This window comes from Sphaerodactylus townsendi, linkage group LG08 (assembly GCF_021028975.2).
Source record: "Sphaerodactylus townsendi isolate TG3544 linkage group LG08, MPM_Stown_v2.3, whole genome shotgun sequence".
In the NCBI taxonomy this organism is placed as follows: domain Eukaryota; kingdom Metazoa; phylum Chordata; class Lepidosauria; order Squamata; family Sphaerodactylidae; genus Sphaerodactylus; species Sphaerodactylus townsendi.
The window spans coordinates 55422145-55447260 of record NC_059432.1 but is presented as its reverse complement, the minus strand read 5'-3'; the positions used below and the strand labels follow the sequence as shown (position 1 = coordinate 55447260).

The 25116-nt window shown below is 39.0% G+C and overlaps 1 protein-coding gene across 45 annotated transcripts in view; it reads left to right on the top strand.

The window, feature by feature from the left end:
• Window positions 1-583: 583 nt before the first annotated feature.
• The window catches only part of TCF7L2 (transcription factor 7 like 2), a 266504-nt gene continuing 241971 nt past the window's right edge, over window positions 584-25116 (top strand). For all 45 annotated transcript variants that reach the window (XR_007245213.1, XR_007245211.1, XR_007245212.1 and 42 more), the window contains exons 1-3: window positions 584-1391; window positions 1707-1773; window positions 1969-2093. Coding sequence is in view for 40 of the 45 variants with exons in the window: in XM_048504941.1 (XP_048360898.1) it covers window positions 1203-1391; window positions 1707-1773; window positions 1969-2093 (381 nt within the window). In the remaining 5 variants the exon portion in view is untranslated. The remainder of the gene's footprint in view (window positions 1392-1706; window positions 1774-1968; window positions 2094-25116) is intronic.

The following is a 25116-nucleotide window of genomic DNA, read 5'->3' as shown; positions in this document are numbered from 1 at the left end:
AACATATTCTCACTCCGACTTCTTTCTCTCAACAATTTAAGTGGGGGAAAGGTATCCCCTCTTTTTTTACAAGACACCTACTAGACACTGTAGATATTTACGACAGTAAAAGTAATTTACCCCAGTTTTGGCGAAAAGAAAGGCTTCCATTATCCCTCAACTACGCAGAGGTTACAAGTGCTAAAACAGATTAGTGCGTGATAGTTGAGTGCTCCACAAAGTGCACACACAAGCCTAGCGTTGCTTCACCCCCTCCCCCCACTCCCACCTCACTCTGCACGCCAAATTTTTGTGCAAATTTGCCTCTGAAATACCGTGGCCAAGCATGTGTTTTGCTTCCTTTAGGTCATTCCTCTACAACTGTTAGCTCCTCTCTCTCTCTCTCTCTAACATCGCATTCACTAAATCCTTTCCTTCTCCGCCTTTCCTCTCCCGTTTTCTCACTCACTCACTCACTCACCCCCTTCTCTTTGCAAAAAAGGATCATTGTTAGTTTCTCCAGTTCCCCCCTCCTCCTGTTTATTTATGCACACGTCACCAGGGAGCTCCCGCCCCTCCTGCATATCATTAAGTGCCTGGTGTGTTTCTTTTTCCCTGTCAATAATCCTGGATCCCAGACTTCTCCGTTCCTCCGGATTTCGATCCCCCTTTTTCTAGCTGTCAATCAGCGCCGCCTTTGAACTGAAAAGCTCTCAGTCTAACTTCAACTCACTCAAATCCGAGCGGCACCGGCTCCCTATAACTGCGCCCCCCCCTTTACAGCTGACTTGTTTGGGGTTTGTTTGCTGCATTTTTAGACTTTTCCGCTCCCCCGTTTCTCCCTCCCTCCTTATATAATTTTTTTATTATTATTTTTTCGTGTCTACCCGCGTGTGTCTGCGTGCGCGCTTTACATGCTGATCTGATCTTCGGAAGAAAGAGAGAGAGAGAAAATCCAGAAGAAGGAAAAGAAGAAACCCAAAGTCACTGGTGCAAAAGGAAAGGAGCAGGGACACTGCCCTCCCCTCCTCCTCCTCCCTCTTTTCCCCTCCCCAGGAGGAAAGAGAAGGGGGGAAAAACTTTCACCTTGGACTCTTTTTTGAAAAATCGCAAACTTCCCCCTTTTCTTTTTTTATCCTCCCCCCCTTTTTTCCTTTTTTTCCCCATTTCCTCCCCTTTTTCTTCTTGCAAAATTGCTGCTGGTGGGATAAGCCAGGAGGAAAATGCCGCAACTCAATGGCGGTGGAGGGGACGATTTGGGAGCGAATGACGAACTGATCTCTTTTAAAGACGAAGGGGAGCAAGAGGACAAGATCTCGGAGAACTCCTCGGCAGAGAGGGATTTAGCCGATGTCAAATCGTCTCTAGTCAATGAATCAGAAACGAATCAAAACAGTTCCTCCGACTCAGAGGTAAGACCCCCCCCCCTTTCAAACACACCTGCCTAACTCCACCTTGGGGTTCCCGGGGAGAAGGGATGGGGGAGAGGGACTGCGTGGGAAAAACAGGCTGAAGCTGCGCTCGAATAGCTACTCTTTCCCATACCCTGATGGCGCTTGTCTTGTTGATACATTTTGGGGGCATTGTTACGTGTAATTGTTTTGCTTTTTTGCATCAAGTTTTGCACAAACTTCTAACTTGTTCTTTTCTTCTCTCCTGTTTCTCTTCCCCAACATGCCTCCTTCTCCTTTTCTGATGGCTTGCTTTCTCCCTTTGGATGATCTAAGGCGGAGAGGCGGCCTCCGCCTAGGTCCGAAAGTTTCAGAGATAAATCCAGAGAAAGTTTAGAGGAAGGTAAGTGATTGCAAGCTTCCCTTCGACCCCCCTTTCCTGGGGGTGGGGGTAACATCTGGAAGCCCCCAGCACCCTCACCCCTATTTACCCTTTGTGGACGCAAAACTTTGGAGTGTTTTGATCCCGATAGATACTTTCTAACCGCGGTTTCCCCCTCTTATTTTGTTCTTTCTCCTCGCTGTCCCGCCATGTTAGCTGCGAAAAGGCAAGATGGAGGGTTGTTCAAGGGCCCACCGTATCCTGGGTATCCCTTTATAATGATCCCCGATCTGACCGGCCCGTACCTCCCCAATGGATCCCTCTCGCCCACGGCAAGAACGGTAAGTGGCCTTTTGCTGGTTTTCCCGCGGCGATCGTGCGTTTCACCCTCCCCCCCCCATCAGTTCCCTTGCTGGGTCGTGCATCTCCCACTCGCTCTCCCCCCACCCCCCACCCGCATTCCCAGCTAGGGCACTGCCAAAAACTTTCCAAAACTTTCGTGCCTTCGGCGGAGTTTGTTTACACTTCGCCATATTTATTTCTTTGCTTTCAGTTTTGCCCGTGTGGAGCCCGCTGAATCTCTTGACTTCTATTTGTTTGTTGTTGTTACAAAAATCCGAGAGTTTTTAGCTCCCGCCTTCTTCTACAAGCAGCAGACCCTCCGATCTAGTTTCCACAAAACTATGTGATTTCTATAGTGCTCTGTTTTCTTCTTCCCTCTTGAGTGGCGACTTGGTTCCTTTCCCTCCCCTCCCCCCTTTTCTTTCCTTCCCCCTTAACCCTTTCCTTACTCCCATGACCCTCCTGAGAGGCTGGGATAGTTGCCACTGAGTGATTAGCTTCTCTTCGATTTAACCTTTTTTTTTTTAAAAAAAAAGGAAGTTTCTGTTTGAAATATATTTTGAGTAACAAGTAAATTACTTTTCAGCTCTGATCTTTTAGAAGTTGTAGGAGAAGTTTGTGCATCTTTTGAGAATTTCAGTGTATTCCTTTGCCAGGCAACACTTATAAAAGACAAAATGTTTTTTTCTTTTATTAAAAAAAAAAGATCTCCGGCGTCAGTCTCTTGGATGTGAACTACCTTTCCTCCCCTTTTGAAATATTCAGAAGAAATAAGCCCGCTCCTCTCTAAGTCCTGCACAAGCTGCTTTTATTTTGTGAGGGACAAAAAATTTAACTATATTTCACCCTTTAATTGTGTGTAGCTGTGTGGGGAAGGGAAGAAGGATTAATGTAAACAGACCCCCCCCCCCATTTCAATGAAGGCAAGCTTTCATTTGACAGAATTTTTAAAAAACAATATTCTTATTGAACGCATATGCTTTTCCTTTGTGGGTGTGGCAGAAGGGTCAAAAGGTGTGGCAGTATGAAAGGATGGATTGAATTGCTGTAGCCCTCAGATTGTGGTTTTATTAAACTTTTGAGAGGTGTCAAGGGTTGGCTGGCATTCCCACACTACATCATGGATTTATGCCAACTCCACTCCCTTATGCCTAGGCATAATATATTCTTCATTAGTCTAAAAAAAAAAAAGACTTTGGAAAGAAACCATAGTGCCAATGTCCTTGAGGGAATACATAATTTGTATGCACTTGGCCTGACACCAGTATTTTTAAAAATCTATTAGTTGAAGTGGTTTTCCTCCAGCCATGTCCACTTCTGTCTCCTCAAAGCTGTAATTTACCTGTTCACCTCTGCATTTTGGTGGCAATACAAGACAGCAGTTTGAAATAGTATACCCACCTTTAAATAGATGCCAAATTGGTGCTGCTATCTACCTACCCTGTGGGATATTTTCACTGTTGCACATCGACCAGTATTTTTAAAGCATTTGCAACACTAAACTACCAGATCAGGCTTGTTTTTCACCTAGTCCAAATTCAAATTAGAAATTTCAGAAAGAAAAGAGGACAAAATATTATTTACATGTTTATTTTTAAATGTTTTCAAGGGTGAGGTTAACCCTCCATGGGATTTGATTATTGCTTTTTAAAATTTTGGGTGCAACTGTTTTGGAATGCCTATATTTTGATATTCACAATGGAAAAGGGTGTTTGACTCAATTTTGTCATTGGGAAGATGATGGGATTGGTAAACTGTTTTACATGTTGGTAGGAATATGTGGTTATTCTGTGGTTGTTTAAATTATGTAGTTTGAAAGCACAAAGTTATTTTAGCATTTCTCCAAGTAGGTTTTATTTAAGACAATGAATAATTTTGGAATATTAATTAGTCTGGCCGATGAACATGAACAAATATTTTTCTTTTAAAAAAGGGATGAAAGATTCAATTCTTGTTTCGTCTCTTACATTTATTTGTGTGTGTTATTAGCAACATTTTATAGTTCCTACTTTATCTTATCCACCATCCTTTGACATTAGTGGGAACTGTGAGTACGGGTGTTTGAATAATTTTTGTATTAGGCCCTCCATATTTATCAGTTAATGAAAACAATTCTTTCCAGCCACATTGACACATTCTTTGAGCATAATATTCTGTTCTGCAAATTTTATATACTGTGTAAAAGATATATTATTGTATTGTTGACATAAAAGATAACGGTTCTGTATCATCAGAAAAATTCAAAAGGCATTTTCCGTATTCATTAAGTATTTTGATTTTTCCATATCGGCCATCTCTGTCTATTTTAATTCTTTACTCTGTTAGAATTGTGAATGCCAATTTTAAATAAATCCATATTTGTGCATTCTAAAAAGTATAACAATCTTTGACAAAGTTGGTTCTGTATTACACTGTTCAAAGTGTGTGCTGAAGATATTTTTACTGCTACTTATAAGCATCTAACTAATCATATAGAAATAACATGTAAAATATAGCACATTATTTATTTCAGTGATTTAAAAAGTACAATAATTTCCTTTGCCTTTTGTGTAGTCTTTTTATTTTTATTTAGAAGAGTTCTTATTGTTAAATATCTTTCATTTCTTTGATACTCTCTAGATGATTCCTAGGAATATGGATTTGTGTTTTAAAGTATGTAAAGAACTGTGAAGTGTCATTAAGTCTGCTTGTGATCAATAATACATTACTTCAGAATAATTCTTTAATTGCTGAAGACTCCATAAAGCTTGATAGCAATAATTTTATTTTAAAATGACAAAGATTCTTCTGCATAATGTTAATTTTGCCTTTGATAAAATAATGTGCCTGGCTTTTGAAAGGACCAATGTGCATTAAGGAGTGCTCTATTTGAAATGAAGTAATGCATCAGAGACTACTCTAGGATAGGGACCCTGACAGTTTGCAGTGGATAATAAGGGAAACTATATTTCTGAATTTTAAAATAGAACAATTGAGATATAATTGTTACTACTAACATATTTTTTTACTAATGTTGCTGCATGTGTCTCCCTCCCTGTTGCTTGCTTGCTGTCTGCAGGAGGGTGAGATTTTCTTTCAGAGTGGTCAGATATGGAACACCTTGTACTTGTATCTGAATTTACAGTGCTTTTGAGTCTGAAAATATAGGACAGATTATTTGTGATATGGTGAATACTTGGTAATGGAAACATTTAAAATAATGCCTTGGATTTTTTCAGTGTTTGATCTTCTGAATCAAACAATATAATGTTCTGCAAAATAATACAGATGCCAGAGTGTGAAGAGTTAATGGAGTCCCCCTCTTCCCCTCCACTGAATTGTTTTGACAACACTTTTCAAAAGTGTGACATTGGGAGCCCCTGCAATACAATGTAATATTACTGTAATTACACAGGTCATTACATTTTAAATAGAGAACAATGAAATGCTTATCATGCTGAATAAAGAACAGGTGTTCTTGCCCTTCTTTGGTATTTATGCTAATTTGTTTTTCATCTTCTTTAGAAATATTTATGGCTTATCATTGTTAAGGTTTCTGACTCCCATGCGATGGTTTTGATTCTTACTAATCTTTAGGGTTGAAGGCTTACTCAAGTGTTGAAATAAGGGTTATTGTGTTAAAATAGCTGGTGGATGTTCATACATGTACGTACAATTTTTGTATGTCAGAGCGCTAGTGCTCCATGGTGTGCATAAGCTATTTATCAGAGTGTACTGTTCACCTTCTTTATAACTTTAAAACGATGATGGTGAAGTTTTTCCTAGAACAGTGCAGAAATAAGCTATTCACTGCAAATGATCTTCTGACACCAATCAAATGAAGCACACAGTCTGAAAACCTTTCCATTCTGTCTCTGCTTCACAAGTGGCTGGTGAGGCGTGTAATATCAACAAGCATTACTAAGTTATTCTAAAGAAAACACTGAAACATCTCTAACATGATTTTATTTTAAAGGTGAAAAATCCTCTCAGGGTGGGTTTAGCAACCAGTTTTTCACTTTGAAAGAAAGGGGGGGGCAGTATGATGGTATAGACTGTAGAAGTAAATGTAGCAAAATTCCATGCTTCTAAGCAATATTTACACAGTGTCCAAATACTGTTTTTTGTTATAAAATAAATTGAAAATATAACCTTTTTACTAAGCACACCAAAGGCTTGTCTTTTGGTTTCAAAGTTACGCAGCTTCATGTATTCAAAGCCAGAAAGATTTATTGGCTGTGTGTGTGTGTGTGTGTGTGTGTGTGTGTATTTGGGTAGAGAAAGGACAGCTGCAGGGTTTTTTTCCCCTTTTTTGCATAGATATGTGTCTTTCTGCACCATGACTAAAACTGCAAGGCCCCCATTTCCAGCTGTCTGGCAGTTATGTGGAAGTTGGATTATTGGCTGTTAAGCATGAGACAACCTGGATTTAGTAAAAGCTTTCCTACGCAAGGAGTAGGTGACTGTTTGTGCGGGGGATGGGGGGGGAGAGGAAGGAAGAGAAGGGAAGTGGTTGTTCTTTAAACATACAGGCAGTCTCTCTTTGGCCCAAAGTGGATAATGGTTTCCAACAAAAGAGTGATTGCAGATAGAGCATGGATGGGGCTTTTTGTTTCATATGCAGGGTTGTAGGTGGAATTAAAATATTCTTCTTCCTACACCTTACCTGATGTGGGAACTTTCTGTCTCTTGCTGCTACAGACTTAACTGCTGCAGACGCAGCTGCTTTATTGTTTGTATAGTAAGAGAGTCTTCTATTCTTCCAAGCCTTTTTTTTTGGGTGTGTATTCATGTGTTTTCTCTCTACTGAGCTATTGCAAACATGCAAGCAGAGCCTTGCCTGTTGAGTCCTAATTGGGCACGTTTGTGAAGGAAATGGTTAATTTTACAACCAAAGGCAAACTTGCACCTCAACAGGTCTGCTGAAAGAAATGTGCCACAGTCATTTGCGGGCAGGCAGTGAAGGGTCATAAATCTACAGGGTTTATTTACAGCCTATAATACTTATGAATGTTAAGATATTTGACGCCACGCTGGCCTTATAATATCCAAGGTCCACAGACACTGGCAGTGGGTCAGGTTTCTTTCACTAATTATAAGCAATGAGAGATTGGCAAGGTGGCGGGAAATTGGGGAAATAAACTCATGAAAGCTCAGATTGTTTTTGGTAGATTTTTTTTTAGTGTGATTGTTTTTTGGGGGTAGAGGGGGAGATGTTCTGTGTACAGGGCTGGTCTTTTAAAATGTGATTCAGAGTTAACACTGCCAGTGTTAAGGGGCAATATGGTGAGCTCTAAGCACATGTTCACCATAGCCTGCATTCTTTACCAATTGTTGTGCAAGGCATCTAAATAGAAATCCTGCAAAATATTTCTCAGAATATTTTCACAACCCTGATATAACCTTCAATATATTTATTTATCTGAGAACAAAAAATATTTATCTGAGAACATATTTATCTGAGAACAAAAAAATCATATGCCAGAATTAAGACACACTTCAAATATATTATTAATCTCTGCATTAGTAGGAGGTAAATTTGTGACCTCTTTAAAAAGCTGTATTATAAGAAGATCCAGAGTATAGACTGATAAACATTTGTCTGTTTAGAAGGAGCAAGCAGTTGGCTTTAAAGTGTGGACAACTCTTTTTTCCTCTCTCTTAAAAAAATTGAATAAAATCTGTGTTTACAAATGGGAAGTGGAGGAAGGAGAGCATGTTAGAAAAAGAAAAGTGCTATCTGGGAAAGAATGTTGAAAAATCCAGAGGCTAGAAAAGAATAATTGGATGTCTAAGGAAGAATGTTAGCATGTAGGGGGAGATCTTGAAGGCTTGAAAAAATATTGTTGAAATCAGCTGCTGAAGGGGAGGCTGAAGGCATAGAGACTGATTGACTCTTACATGTCAGCAAAGTCTTGGGAGCGAAAGTTGAGAGTTCCACACCCCACTCCACCCTTGCTAGATTTAACAAGTGTATCTTAAAATTCTTTTTAAAAGGTGACATTCTTTTCATCTGCATGTTGATATTTTTCACAAAAGAAACTCACAAAATGGATGAAAACATCAGTCTGGATTTTGAAGATTCCCACTTTTGGGAATGATATTTTAGCAATTCATCTGAGGGAACTGCCCTGTGCAGATCATAGACACTAATTTAGGCAAGGGGACAGACAGGAAGAAATGCACTTGTTTCTTTCCACAAGTTGCCCCCCCCCCCCTTTAAATCCTGACTAATTTTTTTTAACAACAAAATTTAAAATCATCTTTAAAAATACATTTCCACGAGTAAATGTGCAAGAAGTCTAAGACAATGTTTTATGAATTTTCCTAACCAGTAGTTCTGTAACTTATTGGTCTCCAGGGATAATCTGGATCCTTTAACAACACATTAAAGAGGTGATATAGTAGGACCTTTTTAGCAGGTTATCAACAAGGTGTTTGTCTATTTCCCAAGGGAATTGATTTGCCACTCCTTGTTTAATTTCAGGTTGTCACTTAGGTCTGTTCATCTTTTGTTATTTTTGTTTGAGCACTCCAGAATCTTGATTCTCATTGTTCTTGAGGTTGTTCATAATCAAATAGGAAGTCCTGAATGAGTTAAGTTGCTAGCTAAAGTTTGACTTGGTAAAAATAAGTTTGGGGGCCTGGTTGGCATTAACAAGGCAGAGCACATTTTACAGAGCTTAATTAGTACAAACTTTAATTGTTCATGGTCTGCCAAGAGGAGTTATGTGCAGGAAAAGTGGAGTCATTCTTTTGCAGTCTTCAGTTTTAAAACGATAAATCACTTGCATATTTGTGCAGTGATTCAAATGGAGCTGAGACCTCTCCATCTCAACATGTGGTAAATTGTAAAGTCAATGAATTGCAGATGTAGGCTACAGCCAAATTGTGTGTGTGTGTGTGTGTGTGTGTGTGTGCGTGCGCGTGCGCGTGCGTGCGTGTGCAATGCAGAATGAAAGAGAAAGAGGGACAGTGTAAATATTTACCCAGAGGAAAACTATTTGCTGGACCAATTATGAACCATTAAGGATTTTAGTAATTTTATGTTTAGTATTTAAATTTCAGTGAAGATCAGGAGAACCATTAGACTGAATATAGATTATTAATCCTTGAGAAATGATGGATTTCCTGCATAAAAATGTACCCTTGAATTGGTGGAAATCAAGTGCAGTCTTTATACCTAAGCAAATGAAAAAGGAAAGGGGTACTGAAAATATATCTACAGCAGAAAATATAACCACAGGTGTGTCTTTCTTAGAAAATAGACTACTAATTCTGAAAGAGATCTGTTTCTACATTCTTTGCGCACCCAGAAGTCTCATCAACTTCACTGAGACTTCCTGCTTGAATAAGAGAAGCATAAAGACCATGCCGTTCATTTTACTATGTTTGAAATTCTCAATGACCCCATTGTTTGCATCTCAGCTATCCAGAACTACTTGTTAGCTTGATTTAGGCTCCATTTACACAGCCAAATAGCACTAGTGTTCTCTCCATCACCCTTATACTGGTCACACAGAATCATTCAAATTCAAATCTGGAAAATAATAACTTTACACAACTCACAATAGTAATATAGCCAGTAATGGCAGGCTGATGATAAACACAGGCTGTGTTCATTGCCATTTTCTTTTAATGGAGTTTATGCCAAAGGGGGCATAAAATCATTGGTATATGAAATCAGGTATATGGTATAACAGGACACCCTTATCCCTGGTGGTATTTGATTATCATTGGTATGTAATCATACTTCTGTGAAGCATCTGGAGTGGTTCTTAGATGTGTACCTTCCTGTAAAGAGTTTTCAATTTTGGCCCTGTTTAGATGTCATGTTTCTAAAGTTCTTCTTTATATTTTAATCAGGAAATGTGCCATGAGCTTGGCAATTTCTCTTCTCCATACCTTTTCTTCTCTAGCATTCAGATTCTCCCTCCCTTTATAGGCATAGTTTGTCATAAAGTCTGAATCAGAATTAATGCTGGTTAGTGAAAACCAGGATTTAAAATCCTGAAATCAGTTTGCACGCAAAGGAATATGCCAATCTTGGTTGGTGAAAATAATGTTTAATTCATACATAACTATTACTGTAATAACCACAGAAGGGAGAAAAGAAGGTATCTATACCTTCCTGATTTCCCAATAAGGCTCTGGAGATCAGGAAGTTATGATTTGCTTTATTTTTGGGCTACCATCATAACAAGGTCTAACTGTATGCCTCCAGACAGCACAACATGCTAACCAACTTTTGTATATGTGAGGTTGTACTGTTTTGAAAATCAGAATGTTGTAGTTGTTTAGTTGGAAAGTACTGAAATGCTCTACCTGAGTAGATTCTGTCTATGGCCAGAATTCATAATTGACAGGAACCTAGTTTTGTGGCAGAACCGGTGTCATTGAGAGTGCTGATAGAACCTCACATGATTCAGTGCTTCTCCAATGAAATAATTCCCTCCACGTGGAAAACAAAGATCAAGAACAAGACTAGATTCTGCTAACATGAAAGAGTATTTAACAATGAGGTCTGTACCTACAGCTGTATGTGATATAGCCTGGTCATAGATTTATTATATCAGTAAGAAGCATAGAGCATACTATCCTGGTTATAGTCTATATCTGTGAAATTCAGGGGAGGTCCCGAGTGTACTATACTTGCTTGTGTCTAAAGAAATAAGAGGTACATTTGTAAAATACTTGTATTTTGTTATAGGTAGAGGTTTTCATTTCTGGCACTTGAATTTAACTTGATACAATTACATGATTTTTTGCATTGAACTGAACGTGTTCTAAAGAATTAGGGGTTCTGGGTTTGCATAATAACTGTATGTAAAGGTTGTAAAATGAAGAAGCCATTCTTACACTACTAAGTTTCAAATGCTACAAAACCAGTTTTCCAGACCATGATTTGGAGATTGTCATGAGTTCATGTCTTCCTTCCCTCTTTCCTCCACTTCCTTGTTTTTCTAACCATAATTTACTGTGGTATCAAAATTGCCAAACTATGATTGGTGCAGAATTCATACCATGAGTTTGAGTATTTGGTTTGTGACTCCTGATCCAGTTCATTTCTTCAGCATTCAGTTTCTTGGTATTTAAAATAATAATAAGAGCTTGGATTTATATCCCCCCTTTCTCCCTGTAGGAGACTCAAAGGGGCTTACAATCTCCTTGCCCTTCCCCACCTCTCAACAAACACCCTGTGAGGTGGGTGGGGCTGAGAGAGCTCCGAGAAGCTGTGACTAGCCCAAGGTCACCCAGCTGGCGTGTGTGGGAGTGCACAGGCTAATCTGCATTCCCCAGACAACCCTGCACAGCTCAAGCGGCAGAGCGGGGAATCAAACCTGGTTCCTCCAGATTAGAATGCACCTGTTCTTAGCCACTATGCCACTGCTGCTCCATTAATAAGCAATTAATGACAGATTCTGGACAAATTCTAAAGTGAAAGACAAAGTGTTTCTAGAACCATTACACTACTACTATTTACACTACCCATGACACTACTATCTTTCAGTGGAAGTAACCTTTCAGACACACCATCAACAGCAACAAAATACCGGTGCATGAAGGTACAGGCAGCATTTGCTGTTGAAAATATTTTCATTGTTAACTTGTTTGGGGCGGGGAGGGGGGCAGTATGATTATTCTTTTTCTAGGTTAGTTGATAACAAACATTGCTCTTTTTAAAGTTGTTACTGTCTGATTCAATAATCTATATGCAAAACTGAAGAACAGTAAACCAAAGAACATTTTGGATTATAATACAGAAAGGACACCTGTCCATAAATCATCCAAAGGATATCAGATAGAAAGTTAACTTCCACTGATAACAATAAAGTCTGGATATTGTCTCTAAGCAGGGCCACTTTCTTATATAAATGATCTACAAATGTCTTGGGGTTCAGACTTGGTTTACAGCAGTACAATGAAAACATGTAGTTACAAGACACAAGACAATATGGCAAACTAATATAAATAAGTTTAACCTTCAGAGACAAGTCCTTTTCTTCATCCAAACACAATCAGATTAGCATTGTTATTTCTTCTACAATTCTATTGATTTAATGTAGAGGAAGGCAATGGCATGCCACCTTTGCTCATCTCTTGCCTTGAAAACCCTATGAGGGTTTGCAGGAAGTAAGTTGCAACTTGACAGCCCTTAATGCTTTTTATTGAATTTGTAAATATTTATAGCTCTGCTATTCACCAACAGTGTTATCACATTGACACAGTAGAATTACGTTGGCATAAGTGATCAATGAAATTTTGCTCATCAAAATATGTACTGTTTATATATATGCATTTACATATAAGGTATAGATATACACTTGGTTTATACAAATAAATGGCAAATTCAATAACTGGCAAGGGGGAGAGTAAACTGGTATAATTTTATGTATATTAATAGGAATAATCTGGTTTACCAGTTTGCCCCAAATTCTAGTTTGTCTTGGAAATTATTTCAGTTAGTTCAGGTCATGTTGGTACTTCAGTTATACAAATAGTGGTTTAAGTCAGTTTGAATGGCCCTGCGTTAGGAAGATTCAATTTAATAGTTTAATTGATTGAATTAGAAAAAATTCTGTTCTTGTAACCGAGTTAAGGCTTCATAGAAATTGTATTCAGAGAGAGCTGCTTTACTCTTGATAAACTGCTGTTGAATATCTATATTATTTTAAAATATTCATTGGTACAAACAGTCTCATGAGAAGAGATGACCTTGAATGGAATATCAAAAGAATATGATGGCAGCCTGCTGGGTAGCATTTTTTAAAAATGCATCTTTGAAAGGTGAGATTTTAAAAAGTCTGTTCTAAAGAGGTGTGGCTTATTGTTCCTTGTAGGATGTAAAATGTTTTCCTTTTAATTACTCAGCCCTTTTGTCTACCTTCTCTTCACCTTGAAAGATATGTAACTAAGTGTAAAAGCACCATTTAAAATGTACATCTGTGCTAAAGGGATATTGGATTAATTATATCTGAGTGGAATTCATAAAGAACATAACTTTTTTTACCAGAAAAGCATGGTACTCCATAGAGAAAAACACATTTCCTGCTGAGAATATCTGCAATGCTCCCTAGCTTATTTTTAAAAATACTTCTGCTATCTAATTTCAGCTGTCTGAAATATCTATTTGGCTGCTCAAATAAATGAAATTAAATTGTAACATCTATTTCATTAATTTAATCAAAGTTTTGTTTACTGGCTGTGTATGATATTTATAATTATGATAGGTATACTATGTTCTCAGGTGCTATTCAGCATAAACTGACAGTAGGAAATTCCTTTGGTTACCATGTGTTCCAATTCACTAGGGACTCTATGGGGGTTTGTGGGAAGAAAAGTCTTGACAATTTTCCATTTAGCTTTAAATCAGGCAATTGGAAAAGAGGAGAATAAAGAGGGTTCAAAAGAGAGACAACTTGTTAATGTTGCATTCTGAGCCCCAAATGGGGAAACCTCTTTTAGACAAGCGTGGTTCTCAGGCCAAGAATTTCAAACTTGCAGAGAAACCTGTCCAGAACACACAAGTTGTTTGCACAGGGTGCAGAATTGTCACAGTAATTAGAGCAATCTCTGCTAACTGAGTGGCAGCTTTTATAAAGGACAGAAGAGAAAGGTTCAGATTCATCTCTCTCACTATCCCCTCTTCGCAATTCATTCCTGATTGACTGTTGTTTCTGTTGGTATGTACAAGTGAAGAGAAAGGGGGAGGTGGAAGAGGGCAGGCATGTTTTGAGCTCTTTACTCATTAACAACTCCCCTTATTTTTTTTATTAATCTAGAGGATCTTTTTTTCTTTTTAGGGGCAAATTTATTTGGCTTTTCTCCCCTTTTTGTGTTCTAATGTGCTGTAAATTGTTGGTACTTGTTAGAACATCCTTGCATGTGAATTCTCCTTCAGATATATTTGCTCTATCTTGACTAATGCTGAAGTAACAGCAAGTGGTCCTGTATATTTTATTGGCATAAAGAATTGTGATTTTCCCAGGAAAAAGGGTCCTAGGCTTTACCCTCTTGTGTTTTTTTTTAAATCTGTTCTACAGCAGAATCCTGTTGAGAACATAAGTTCTCCTGGATTCAGTGGGACTGATCCCCAAGTAAGTGTAAACAGGATTACTGCTGTAGTCCAGCAGTATTCAAATGGGTCAAAGGGATGTGTTTGACCTCTAACAGAAGCCTCCTCATCTTTTATGTGTTTAGCTACCAAACAGTATTTTGTCCTTGTCCTTCCAGCAGTTCAACAGATGAAGCTTGTTGCAGCATGTAAATGAAGCTGTCAGGGAAATCGTCTTACAGCTGCCAGAAAAAAAGGGAGAGGCAACCCTAATTATAGTCTGTCTGCCATCCCTGACACTGGTGTCCTTGTGTATGCTTATGGTGATCTTACGGGGAGATGTAATATGTCTTCATGGGCTGATTGTATTTAGAGATGCAGAATACAAGCCATTCTTCAATGTAACATACTGTCCTTTTCACAACAATAAGAACTTTTCTTAGCTTTCTTTCTAGGCACTTACTTGTGTGTGTACTGTGTGTATGTACAAGCTGGGTCCTAGGATTTCATCACATTCTGTATGAGTTAAGAAAACGATCTAGGGACATGAGTAGGCACTGAAGTTCTGTATGTCATGGTAAATATACATAAGAACATAAGAACTAGCCTGCTGGATCAAACCAGAGTCCATCTAGTCCAGCTCTCTGCTACTCGCAGTGGCCCACCAGGTGCCTTTGGGAGCTCACATGCAGGATGTGAAAGCAATGGCCTTCTGCGGCTGTTGCTCCCAATCACCTGGTCTGTTAAGGCATTTGCAATCTTAGATCAAAGATCTAAGAGGTAGCCATAGATCGACTTAGATCAAAGATCAAAGAGGTAGCCATAGATCGACTTCTCCTCCATAAATCTGTCCATGCCCCTTTTAAAGCTATCCAGGTTAGTGGCCTTTTAAAGCTATCCAGGTTAGTGACTACAGTTGAGCACAGTACTAAAGGAGCAGGAAAACCTATATGTAAAAATAGGACACCAATAGCAGGGGACATTATCTGAATGTACCTTTTATGTACTGAAATGAAAGAGATGACTAATAGTTGGGGTAAAAAAAAGGAGAATATTGTAACTTGGGTCACTTCTGCATTGGGAATAAAAGTATACCTAGTAAGTAATCTAACTTCAGTTGAAAAGAATTCTGGTAATTGTAGATGTAGTTATTTCATCTGCATGGCTAGCGCCTCAACATCTAACTAATGTTTGGATCCTTACTCTTGCTTCTTACTAATGACAAAATAAAATAAAACTTGCTGATCCTTAGTTTCATTAAATAGTAAACACATATTCATATTTGTACAAGTCTTTCCTAAGCTGCTTCATTTGTATTAGTTTCAACCTGGCAAAATAGGTCTGGGTTCTTCTTTTTGTGTGAGGATCAGGCTGTAAAGTAGTCATGAAGGGGTTAATAACAGGTCCTCATTTCCTTCATTCACTCTTCTAACAATGATTTGTGTATTGTTCACACTTCTTAATTTTAATTTTAGAGTCCTTTGTGCTATTATATAAGAGTAATTCCTACCAAAGATAGGATTTATTTAAAAAAAATGTTTGAGTTTGGTTATGAAACTTTTGCAGCCCTACGTAATTCATGTCTACGTAGAATTTAGTGGGGCCTATACCCAAGTAAATATAGGATTGTAGTCTTCTTATAATATGGTACCAAGTCTCTTGAACTGAATAGGATTCTGCTTGTATAAGAGGCACATAATTTATGCTTACATCTCCCAGTACGTGAGAGATTCTCTGATTTTTTTTTCTTTTTCTTTTCCCTTCACTTTTTAAAGGTCATGAGATACTAGCAGGCATTACAGGAGGCCAGAACAGTCCATTCCTAACGTTTGTGTGTTTCCTCATTTCCTGTTTTGCAGAGAAAGCACAAGTTGTATTGTCGAAGGCTTTCTCTGCAAAAAAGCACAAGTTCTTGCCAATCCTAAATTCTTCAGTTGACTAGAGGAGTCATTAAGGGACTGTTTTAGTTACCTGCCCTGAATTGTGGGAAGGCTTTTAGGGATCAGAGATAAGTGACTTCTTTTGTTAATCTTGCACACCTTTGGTGAAAAATCCATTTGGCTTGGAAGGATTACTCAGATAAGGGAGAGCTGGTAGAATTGGTCTCATGAATCATATGCTTATTACATTCCACAGCAGAGCCACACCTTTCAGTAGAGGTGTGTGAAATATTTGAAGACTCAGAAATACTTGAAATAATGTATTACTGCACTCTTTAAAATTTGTAGTTCATTTTCCATTTGAGATTTCCCTCATTTTTCTCTTCTTTTCAGAACAGCTGCTTAAATAAACATATTAAATCAACAGTAGCAACGCTGGCCATTTTGATTAGAAGCATTACTAGATTTTGAGGCAAGTGTAGGTTTGTACCTTAGTGATGTTAGGTGGATGATTTGAGATATATAGTTCCTTCAAGCGCAAAAACTGATAAGGCAAAACAAAATCTGTCATTATGTTAATTAAGTTGGAGATTAATTTGCAAAACACACCCTATAGAGTTAATGCAACTCAATTTCAACTTAGTAATTACCTCGTGTTGAAAGCAAAAGTTGCTGAGCCGTATTAGGAAACATTCCATCTCTTGCAGATATGCCATAAATGGATGACATTCTTCAGTCTGAACATCTGAATCTCTGTGGTTAACTATATTATCTTTCATCAGATTCAGGAAGACTATCTCCTAAGAAAGTTTGAGTTTCTAGGTGTTGTGACCTAGTGGCTTTTGATCTAATTGCTGCTATCATGGACAAGCCCTCCCAGAGGGCTGGAGAGTCTCAGACCATTTTGTTGCTTGCTATAATAGCAATTAAAATGTGGTAAAACATAATGTTCATAAAAACAAATTGCTGAATGTTTAAAATGCTAACAAAATTAACAAGTGTCTGCAGTTAAAGTCTCCTTTTCAGACTAGGGCCCAGGCACAATTGCTATCATGCTCCTGATAATAGCCCTGATCACGGACTTCCTTGATCTAGCTTGCTGTAAACACGTTCTTATGGGGGGAGAATTTTTTATTGTGTTGCTGTATGTCCCATATAATAAAGAACATATGCATGGTTAATAGTTCAACTTTTGACATAGTATTTTTTGTGTGTGCCAGTTTTCATGGGATCAATGTATTTTTGTCCAGTAGCAAAATATTATTTGACTTTTGGGCTTATTTGAGTAATAAGCAGCAGTGACGTAGTGGTTAAGAGCAAGTGTACTGTAATCTGGAGGAACCAGGTGTGATTACCCGCTCTGCCCCCTGAGCTGTGGAGGCTTATCTGGGGAATTCAGATTAGCCTGTACACTCCAACACATGCTAGCTGGGTGACCTTGGATTAGTCTCAGCTCTTCTGAGCTCTCTCAGCCCCACCTACCTCATAGGGTGTTTGTTGTGAGAGGGGAAGGGAAAGGAGTTTGTAAGCCCCTTTAAGTCTCCTATAAGAGAGAAAGGGGGATATAAACCCTCCTCCTGCTCCTCCTCCTCCTCCTCCTCCTCCTCCTCTTTCTTGTTGTTGTTGTTGTTGTTGTTGTTGTTCTTCTTCTTCTTCTTCTTCTTCTTCTTCTTCTTCTTCTTCATCACACAAAAAACTTATCTCCCTAAAGTCAAAAGCCTTGAGGTATTTTTTGCATATTGCAAACATTGTAAACATTTTCTGCATATTGTAAACATTGGTAACATATTACTTTCAGTTTATGTATATGGGATTCTTTTTGGAATTCCTTTCAGTGGTTACTGGGAACATAATCTTTACTCATCATTCTGTCATTTTGCAGTATGTGTGAGAATATTCAACTGGATATTCTGCATGTGTAGAATAAGCTTAATATAATCTTGTTGATAGCTTTAGAATTAAATATGCATGGAATAGCTAGGATGTACAGTGGCATCTTCTGTTCTCCCTGTATTCTTATCATACGATCACCTATCTTTTCAATAAACTACAACTCTGTACTTTATGGTAAAAACAACTGAGCATGTAGAGGTATGTCACTGTTTAGGCTCCCCAAAAGTCTGTTTTTCTTCTTCTTCCCTTCATCCATATGCATTTATGGACACAGTTGCATGTGTACAAGCAGCTCTTAGGTTGAATGGGAGGGCCTACATTTAGTCCATAAGCATATCGGGCCTGGGAGAATGTGTCATTTGTATCAAGGTGAGCTGGAGGGATTAGCAGAGATAAAGCGATGTATGCCCACCCCTACGGGAGTCTTTCCGGGTCCTCTGTGTACCAGTGCTACAGTGGAATGGGTCATACTGAATACCTCGCACATCACTGATATTTGTTTGCATATTAAATTATCTTATCTTACTTTTGAATTGCTTTGATTATCCAGAGCAACAAATAGCAACAAGCATCTATAGAAAATATCAAAACTTCTGTTGAGTATAGTTTGAAAGAGTCTGGCTTTTCATAATGGATTGCAGTGTTGGCAGGACAGTATTCTTTTTGTTATAATATACTCAGTCTGTAATTAGAGAGCTTCATTTTGGTGCTGCCAGTTAGATCATTCTCCACAGCAGCTTTCAAAACCAAGATGCCAGTTCTTTGTGTCTGCTGATATGCATTTTCTTGTTGTATTTGAAGGGATATTTTAACCAACTTCAAGATTTTTAACTTCAAGATTTTTATTCAGTCAAACTCACATTGCCTCCTCTGCATGGGTCATCTGATTTTTGATATATTTGCCTGTTCTCTGTTCATGGCATGCCATGCCCTTGCCTTAAGCAAGTGTGCACAAGTAGTTAGGATCCCTTTTAACTGTATGATTTCATAATCTATTTTGCGAGAGACATTTTTAATAATTTGCCATGGTCACACCACTTCATTGCCTCAAGCCACTGTGTGTCTACATTATAATAATACTAGATTATTAGCAATAATATTAGATTGGAACTCATTTATCTATATTGCAGCAGATCTTTCTAATATCCATACACCACATATAAATGGGATAAGGCCATAACTGAGAGGAAAATCATATGATTTTGCATGCAGAAAGTTCCTGGTGTCAAATCTTGGCAACTCCAGTTAAATGATCTCAAGTAGGAAATATTCAGAAAGAACTTTGCCTGTTAACCTGAGAAGCCATTACCAGAGTAGACAACATGACGTCTGCTTTGTATGTTAAAAAAAAATACAAAGTATGTTCAGATGATAGCAGGGGTTTTTTAAGTTTGGTTGATCTTGGCAGTCAGCTGTAATTTGTGGCCACCACTAGAATTTGTGATTATCTGTCCCATTTCACATGGAGGAGGAGGATTGTAACGTCCCACATTTATTTACATTACTTCACTTGACCCTGCCATTCTGCTAATGGGACTTTGAGCTTCAGAGATGCTCCCAGAACCACCAGAATACTGAAGAAGACCAGGGAAAATCCTGCGTCCCTACCCAGCTCTAAGGACAGTAAGATGGATGGAGCTTGGCTACATTATATTACACTTTGGAGGAGCTCAGAGTGCCTCTGAAGGTCGATGTGATGAATAGTATGATATGTCCCAGCCCACCTGCTTGAGCTTTAACCTGAGGAGGAAAAGGCAGATAATCTTGCCTGAGACCATGCCTCACAACTGTGGGAACAGTTGCCCTTTCCCTGCTTTGTGCTTGGAAGAAAAGCAAAGACTTATACTCAGCAGAAAAGTGATAGATGTTTGCAATAGACAGTAATAATGGATTTGGGTGTTCATATGGTGCTCCACGCTTTTCCAAGGGCTATTCAGAAACAATGACATTTCGTTTAGAAGAATGCTTGCCAGGTTTGTTAGTTTCTACGGCAGTTTTTCCCCCTCTCCATAGATTGTGAAAAGCCTGGTAAAAAATTAAAAATTTAACCTGAGTTGATGACCAGCCCACTCAGCATTCAGAGCTGCATTTTTATGTTACAAATTAATGTTGATACAATTTTATGTTGATATAATTTTATGTTGATACAAATTAAGTAGTATATTTTGATATCTCCAAATAAGAAAACCATATACCTTTGTAGTACTAGCACCTGAGTGGTTATGCCTTATATGTTGTAAAGCTCACCATTAAAATAGTGTAATATAACTGTATTCACTTTATAATTATATCTACTTTAATATACAAAATTGTGTTTCATACAACAAGGGCAGTGATGTTTATGGCCAGCTGTCTTCACTTTCTGTGTGTGGTATATATTTACCATGAAAAGCTCAAAATATAAAGACTGCAATTTGGTTAGCCAAGGCTTTGTCTGTTTGCACTGACGGAATCAGTGTGGGGTGTATGGAGATACAACTAGGAACCTGCAAGAACTTGTGGAAGTCATCTAATTTCTCCCTACCCAACTGTTTCCTCTTTCCCTTTCCTGAAAACCCTCATAGTATCTCTTTTCCTGCGTCCTTTTCTCCTTCCCACTCAATAACCAACTTATTTATCTTCCACTCTCTCTTCAGCTCCGCCCCCCCCCCAGCAGTCTTTACTAGGAAATCTATGGTCCAGTTGTATAATCCCAGCCACTAGCCAGAGCCATTTGCATAGTAGGGAACTCTCAAGGACTTGGGTGGTACCCCACTTTCCCCTGTATCCCCCTCCCTTTCCTTCCTCCTGGAAATTCCCATATCCTTGCCCCTGTTCCTACCTTATTCTCTTTTTGTCAGAAGTTGACCAGCCTACCTTTTTTTGCCTCCTTTCTTTAACTATATTGTATTATTTACTTCATTTATTCCTCACCTTTTTTCACAGTGTGGACCAAAGCAGCTTACATTATTGTCCTCCCCGTTTTTGCCTTCACAATAATCCTGGGAGATAGGTTAAGCTAAAAATATGATTGGCCTAACATCACCACTGAAAGATGGGGATTTGAACCTCTGTCTCCCAGCACTATTATAACCCTCTATTGCCATAGCACTTAAGCTTTCATAGGTCACTTCTGCATGGCACCGTGGGAAGACACTGCTTTCCAAAAAACTCGCTCATGGAGTGAGTTTTGAAAGCAGCATTTTCCCACTGTTTTGGGGGGAGAGCACAGCACTGTTGTGCTGCAGCAGCGGTGTGAACAGCGACCCAGGGACAGTGTTTTTACCATCCCTAGGGCGCTGTTTTTGGGCTGTGCAGAAACAGCCAAAGGGTAACTGCTGTTGAACATCAGCAAGCAGCCAGGCTGCATTAAGTCATATAAGTCAGATAGTATTAAGTTACTCAATGACTGCTGCCAAGTCTGACTCCAATGATTCTTTTCTCAAAGGCCCAATCAGGCCTTAAAAGGCCCTGTCCCCTTCTTTTACTCACAGAAATCAAGCCTGGAATTCTGTGGTTGCTTAGTGACAGCCACTGAAGGTTTCTAGTTCTTAAAACTGCAGGTGTTCCTTTTATCATTTTGGATTTTTTAATCTCCCAATGTTTTTGTTTTGTTTTAGGTTTTTATGTAATCCTGTGTGCGTTTTTCAGGTTTTAGAAAGATCTGTTTTCTCCATTCACACTCCCAGTCAGGTGTATTCTCTGCCACTGGGCTTCCAGAGACAGGCCTATTATTGGGAGAGGGAATGTGAGCCTCCCAATGTATTTTTAAAAATTTTATTATAAAGAAAAACTTCATTACAACTTCTGTGAAAATTAACATATAAAAATAAACCCTGACTTAGGTTCTGACACATCAAAGACAATGTATAACAATTCAAAATGGACTGAGAAAATTTATTGACACAGCACAACATAACCATTGACCTCCTTCTCTGCATTTGGATGTATAAATTTAAACGTGGTATTTTTCCCCACTCTCCAATTTCGGCCTTCAAATTACTCAAATTAAATATTAAACATATTACTTCCTTAAATTATTCCTCATTTTTAAAAAAAGATTTCAGACTTTTTTGAAAACCTGGGGTATCGTCCAAATTTGCAGGAAAACATCTTTAGCTTGGCTGTCCCATAGATTTAGATATCCATAAGCGGAGGCCATATGTCACTATTAGATGGATAGATTATTATTATTTTATTTTAATCTCTCCTTCCCCAGCAGTTGGGTCTTAGGCAATTAACAACATAACTACAAAAATATTAATAAAAATACACTTATTTTATAAAACTATGTAATACACTGGCACTCTGGCATGATGATAAGAGAAGCTGATCGTAAGCCAAGTAAGACTGACTCCATGGAATGCCTGGAAGAATAACTCCATCATACAGGCCATGCGACTGGTCCCATAAAGCACAAACATCCACCAGATTGGACCCACTATTGAAAAAACATTTGTTCTGGTTGAAATTGAATGAACTACTACACAAGGGCCAGGCACCGCCAGAAGTCTGTGAGAAGTGGAATGCAAACTCCACAAGAATCATAATAGTAATGATATATTTTTAGACCCTGGCACAACTGTACAAATGTATAATAGGTTTTTTTGAAATAATGACTCGGGAACAAAATTGTGCTGCTCTTTGCCTGCTTTGTTTAAATTGTAAATTGCTTGACATAATACAAAACGGGCTGTATGGTGGTAATAAATAGTAATTAGTGTGTAAATCTTATCTAATGATTAATTTCATCCAATCAGTTTTACTTATTTCATTCAGGAATTAGGCAAAAACAATCCATTGCATTCTAGGTCTCTTCATAGCAGTTTATTTGCAAATTGGTTGCCACTATTCATAGTGCATGATTTATAATTTAAATTGTAAATTTATTGTCTCTTTTCTACTCTTGACATAGCTGAAACTCCGTCTTTTTAGAAGGGCTCTATATTGCTCTCTCTTACTGAGTACCATACATTTGTTTGCATGCAGATTTCGGGTATTCACAGGAAGACAGTGTTGCCAACCTCTCTACCCAGTGAATAATTAAAGTGTATTATTCTTGAATGCTTTGGGTATGACTGGGAGTTGTATGCATGTTGATAAAGTTCTTTCATAATTGATGTTATCAGAATTCTGTGTCTGGATCCAGATTTTTTAAAATTAAACTATAACCAAAGTACTAAAAGGACAACGAATGTAGAGGACACCCTACAGTATTTTATTTATTAATTACAAAACCATGCACTAATTTTTTTGTGTTGGTTCCCTGTGGGATGCTCAGAGCAATTTTAGTGACTGTGTTGGGTTAACATTCCCATATCACTGGGGGTGTACAAGTTTTACAGTTACTATGTAACTAGTTAAGAGTTAATATGACCACATCTCTAATTCTTAATTTTTTACATTTTATACAAGTTGTAAATGGGTCCAACATTCAATAGCCTCTAATGATAATTAAATTACAGTTCCCAGGATTCTTTTGTGTGGAGCTATAGCAGTTAATCTGGCATAAAATCACTTTTAAGATTTTAGTATCAATCAGCCTTTCAGATAAATCTACAGAAATTGCTAGCCTACAGATTTTTTTAATAATCTATGGAATGCCAGTGGGCAGCTCCATCCAAACCTGGAGACGGCGGGCCATGGGATTGATGCAGCAACGCCCCACTGCCTCCAGAAGGGCTTTTCAGTAGTGTGGGGAGCAGGTAAAAGCCCTGGACCTCCACACCACCGAAAAGCTCCACAGGAATGAATGGACATAAAGCCGTTGAAAGGACATAAAGGGCCAGTATGCCATGCTACCAGTCCTCAATCCCAGACGGGAGCCAACTGAAGTGCTCTGCCCATGGGAACATCCCACCCCCTCCCATGTTGGCATCTGAGCGGGATGCCAGCGCAGCCTCACCATAGCCCAAACATTTGGATTCTGTGGTGGAGGAGCTGTGAGGCTCTCAGATGCCAGTGCACAGGCCTTCTGCTGGGATAAGTGCCCTGGGGAGGGCAAACGTGCCAGCCTGGGGGGGGCACCACTCCACTAGCTCTTTTACCCCACCCCCCATTTGGATGGGGCTGTATGTCACTTTTGGAACTGAAAGAAACTTCCTTTCTTCCAACTTACAGAAGCTTCCCTTATGGATCCCCTTGTGACAGTTTTGGGGAAAGCCATGATTAAAGCAGATTTATGGTGTATTTTTGTGCAGCTGAAGTCTGTGACTATGTATAATTTTGTGACATTGACCAGCTGAACAAAAGTTAGAATTAGCTAAATTACTAGTTAACTATATTTGCAAGTAATAGGGAGAATGCTGTAACAGTATAATAGTGCAGCAAAAGTGCAGATACACAGCTAGTAAGCTTAGCTGTGAGGGAGTGACTGAAGCTATATCAGAGTACTGGTGCATGCTGATGACATAATTGGTACATGTCAGTGCCTTTGTAAACCTTCATAATGCTCTTCTAGCAGTGTGAATGTTGATCTGTCCCATAGAGACTAGAGCTATTGGGAGGAACTCATTCCACATACCAGTCTCTAGAATACTACAGTGAGAGATGTCTGTCTGGACCCTTAAATATGTGTATTTGCTTAGAATCCAATTTTTTAAAAAATACACTCAGATTACATAAACACTTCTGTTTTGACACATATTTCAAACTGCGTGGTTTAGTGGTTAAAAGTGGTGGACTCTGATCTGAAGAACTGGCTTCAGCAGAGACGGAACTACCAGGGGATGGGGGTGTGCGTGTTGCACTGGGTGTGCGCTGGGGGGGATCACCCCCGGCAACACCCCTCCCCCATGGCATCACCCCACACTTACCTTAGTGAAACAGTGCAGGCTGGAGAATTGGCCTGTTCCCTTCATGTTGAAAACAGCCTAGTGGGGACTACACTTTACAGGGGACCTTGCAAGCCTCAAGGTCTCAGGTGAAGTGTAGTTCCCACCAGGCTGTTTTCAGCCTGAAGGGAACAGGCCGCTTCTCCAGCCTGCACTGTTTCACTAAGGTAATGGGGGGCAGGGGGCAGGGTGCCATGGAGGAGGGTGGTGCAGAAAACACAGTGTGCACCGAGCACAGTATGGCCCAGCTACGCCTCTGGGTTTGATTCCCCACTTTGCCACATGAAGGATGTTGGGTAACCTTGGGCCAGTCACAGTTCTCACAGAACTCTAAGCTCACATGGAGGCAGGCAGTGGCAAACTATCTCTGAATGTCTTGAAAACTCTGTGGGGTTGTCACAAT